This window comes from Sinocyclocheilus anshuiensis, unplaced genomic scaffold (genome assembly GCF_001515605.1).
Source record: "Sinocyclocheilus anshuiensis isolate Anshui unplaced genomic scaffold, SAMN03320099.WGS_v1.1 scaffold1154, whole genome shotgun sequence".
Classification (NCBI taxonomy): Eukaryota; Metazoa; Chordata; class Actinopteri; order Cypriniformes; family Cyprinidae; genus Sinocyclocheilus; species Sinocyclocheilus anshuiensis.
The window spans coordinates 646133-649790 of record NW_015542345.1 but is presented as its reverse complement, the minus strand read 5'-3'; the positions used below and the strand labels follow the sequence as shown (position 1 = coordinate 649790).

General features: G+C 43.5%; 1 protein-coding gene across 1 annotated transcript in view; it reads left to right on the top strand.

The window, feature by feature from the left end:
• The window catches only part of LOC107691280 (voltage-dependent P/Q-type calcium channel subunit alpha-1A-like), a 68027-nt gene extending 64376 nt beyond the window's left edge, over positions 1–3651 (top strand). Inside the window, exons 48-50 of the mRNA XM_016489798.1 lie at positions 400–622; positions 1153–1394; positions 2941–3651. Of these exons, the coding sequence (XP_016345284.1) occupies positions 400–622; positions 1153–1394; positions 2941–3582 (1107 nt within the window). The 3' untranslated portion in view covers positions 3583–3651. The remainder of the gene's footprint in view (positions 1–399; positions 623–1152; positions 1395–2940) is intronic.
• Positions 3652–3658: the final 7 nt, after the last annotated feature.

The window sequence follows — 3658 nt, the reverse complement described above, 5'->3', positions numbered from 1 at the left end:
TCTATCTATCTATCTATCTATCTATCTATCTATCTATCTATCTGTCTATCTATCTGTCTGTCTGTCTGTCTGTCTGTCTGTCTATTGGTCTGCCTGTCTATCTCTCATTCTCTCTCTCTCTCTCTCTCTCTCGCTCTGTCTCTCTCAATCACAAATTATCCATCTCTCTATATATTACTATTTCTCTTTCTGTCTTCACTGAGCATGACAGATATACCTGTGCCTTGGTTTTCTCAGTGGGTGTGGAATGGGCTGAGTGTTAACCAGATTACATTCAAATGTACACTCGTAACACTGCATATAATCAAGCTGCTCTGTGAAAACATATCAATGTAAACTTCTGTCCTTTCCCACTCTTTTTCTACCTTCTTTTTTTCTACCTTCTTTCTTTCTCTGTAGACCATCACAGACACAAGTCCAATGCGCCGTTCTACATCCTCACTGGTTCACGGACGTTCAGGACGAGGCGTGCGACTGGACGATTACTCTCTGGAACGGGTGGTGTCTGAAGAGGGTCACCGACACGGTCCACGAAGAAGAGAACGGGATCGAGACCGGGAGAGAGACCGCAGTCACCGCACCTCAGAGAGATCACTCGCTCGCTATACAGATGCAGACACAGGTCACACGTGAAAAAAATTATTAACTTTTTGTGGTTGTTTTTTTCCTGTACACATTCTTTGTTGCTCTAATTATGCAAAAGGGCTCATCAGTGTTAAATGACCGACATTTATATTTAGTGATGCAAACTACACAACCTTTTTCTCAAATAAGGCCATTTTGAGAGAGAGAGAGAGAAAGAGATTAAATGTGCGTGTGTGAATCACCTGCATCTGTTCGTCTCTCCCTACAAACAATGAAGGTGTGAATTTAGTTACTTTAAAAACATGTCGTTGCTGAGAAATATAATGTAGCGATTCAGTATGGAAACTATTTTATTATAATAAAAGTCGCGGGGTAGTATTAACATGTTTGTGTGTGCACACCTCATTATATGACCTCTGTGTGCGAGTGTGTCAATAAAAGCAGCGCATAGGCTATATATATATATATATATATACATATATGAAAGTTGGTCCCCCCCAATGTTCAAGACATGGTTACAGCCTTGGTCTAAAGTGCTATCTCATCTCATTTCTGTGTTGGCTTTAGCAGGTCTGGGCACGGATCTCAGCACCACTACACAATCAGGTGACCTCCCACCTAAAGAGAGAGAACGAGAACGGGGTCGAGCAAAAGACCGTCGCCACCACCACCACCATCATCATCATCACCACCACAGCTCAGTGGATAAGGAGCGGTACGGTCATGAGCACGATTACCACCGTCATCTTCACGACAGATCTGATCGCCACTGGTCCCGCTCACCGAGTGAGGGGAGAGGGCATAGACAGGTGGGGCACACATTCACTGAAATACCACTTTTATTTTATGCACAAATTCAACATTATTTTTAGAGTACATAAAGGGGTCATGTCAGATTAAATGTTTTTCGTTCGCTGATCTACACTTATAATTTTAATCAAGGTTTCTTGCTCTGTAAGAGTGATTTTACTTTAACCCAAACATTTACCACCTTTCCTCTGGCTATTATTTGCTGCTTGAAAAAGCCTTTGTTATTATTATAGCTTCTGTTTCTAATTTATTCACATATAAAATAAGCAACAGCACTTAAGAGTTTCAGGTTTTCTGTCAGGCCCACTATAGTTTGCACTGCCCTGTTCTTCAATAACAATAACTTTGCACATTGCAATAAGTTCACAAATCAATCTGTGCTGAAATGTGCCACCCAAATGGTTACATTTATATTAAAGTTAATCTTTTACTGTTTCTTTATATTGAGATCCTTAAGATGACTAAGAAGAGATATATGCAGCCAAACAACAGCACAAAATGTGTGTGCAGTCATGCTAATGCATTTTGAAATGAGGTGTTGCAATTTATTTCTAGTAGATAGTCTTTTTTGGACTGGAGGAGGTTTTGTAATGAAAACTAGAGTATGTTTATATAATACATCAAACCATTTTTTTTTAGGTTTGGTAAAAATAACATTAAAAGTTTGAGTACTGACAGAGTTAGAAACATCAACATTCAAACTATATAAAAGGTGGAGATTATTTATAATGGGTTTATGTGAATATTGTTTCAGGTTCACTTCAATTAAAGGTTATTATTACGTTTTTATGTTCTGTAAATGTTAATAAATAATTAATGTAAAAATAATAAATAAGAGCCATCAGTATCAATACTGATATCAGTGATATTAGTCTTTATTTACTTATTGAGAAGATGCCATTAAACAAATATTTAAAATATCAAGTATTTTAAATACTGTGGAATTAATTTTAATCAATTAGCATGACTATTATTTTTATTAAAATGTAAAGGAAAATAGCATATTTCATGAAGTAGCATCATTTTGAAGCATTCCTTTATTCACTTCATTCAGCACACCTATTTATGTGCGTAAGTCCATGGTTAAGATCTTTACAGTAACCTGCAATGAGGAGCCTGAGGGATGAAAGGTATCTTGAGCACACAGGTGTGGGTCAACTGTAACCAGACAGCATATGCACACCTGTGACCTTATCATGACTGCTTACTGAAATCAGTTTCTCTTTTTTGTGTTATTCTTTTGTTTATCTTCTTTTATCACTGTGGTTTCTGTCCATTTTTCTCGATGTGACTTGTGGCTTCTCTGTGTCTGCTGTTTTGCCTCATTACCGGTTTGTTTCTTTCTGGTTTTCTTGATGTTGTTGTTTCCACACACCTTTCTCTCTCTCTCTCTCTCTCTCTCTCTTTCTCTCACTTACTCTCCCTCGTCTCTCTCTCCTCTTCCTCCTCTACGTCCTCCCTCTCTTGCCGGTGTGTGCTCCTCTCTTTTGTTTGACGTTAATTTTGTGGTGTTTTTTTATTTGCCTTGTTTTAATTTTCATGTAGGGCAGTAGTTCTGTGAGCGGAAGCCCCGTTCCCTCGACGTCGGGGACCAGCACCCCTCGACGTGGCCGTCGGCAGTTGCCCCAGACACCGTCTACACCGCGCCCTCATGTCACCTCCTCCCCTGCCGTCCGCAAGCCTCCGTACGGCTCCCCGGGCCAGGGTAGACTCCATTCCCCTTCCCCGCAACAATTCTCTCCATCAGGTCACGAACCACCCTACCATCGTCCACCCTCCCGCCACGCCTCACCCCAGCACGCCTCCCCGCGCTCCCCCAGGCATGCATCGCCCAGGTCCCCACGTCACGGCCGCTGGGGTCCGCCGCCTGACAGCCTAGAGGGCGACGGACCTTTCTACGATCGGGACTATGAGTACGAGCGCCACCATGAGCCGCCTGCCTACGAGCAGAGTCTATCACAGGGCAACCCCCACCATCATTCACACCCGCATCCCCGATCGCCAAGGACTGCTCGTCAAGGGCCTCCCCTGCACCCACGCCGTATGCCTAATGGCTACCGTTCCTCCTCGCCCTCCCCGCGCCGGCGCAGCCCCCACCCAGGCCCACACCGGCCGCCCCATGGCCGTGGGCCCCGGAAGGGGTTGCACGAACAGTATAGCGAGACGGACGAGGATGATTGGTGTTAGTGTGCAGGGTGACCAGGAGGGGGCGCCACTGGACTTAAACCAAGATGTTTATGCACCGCAGCAGGGAGAGAGGGGG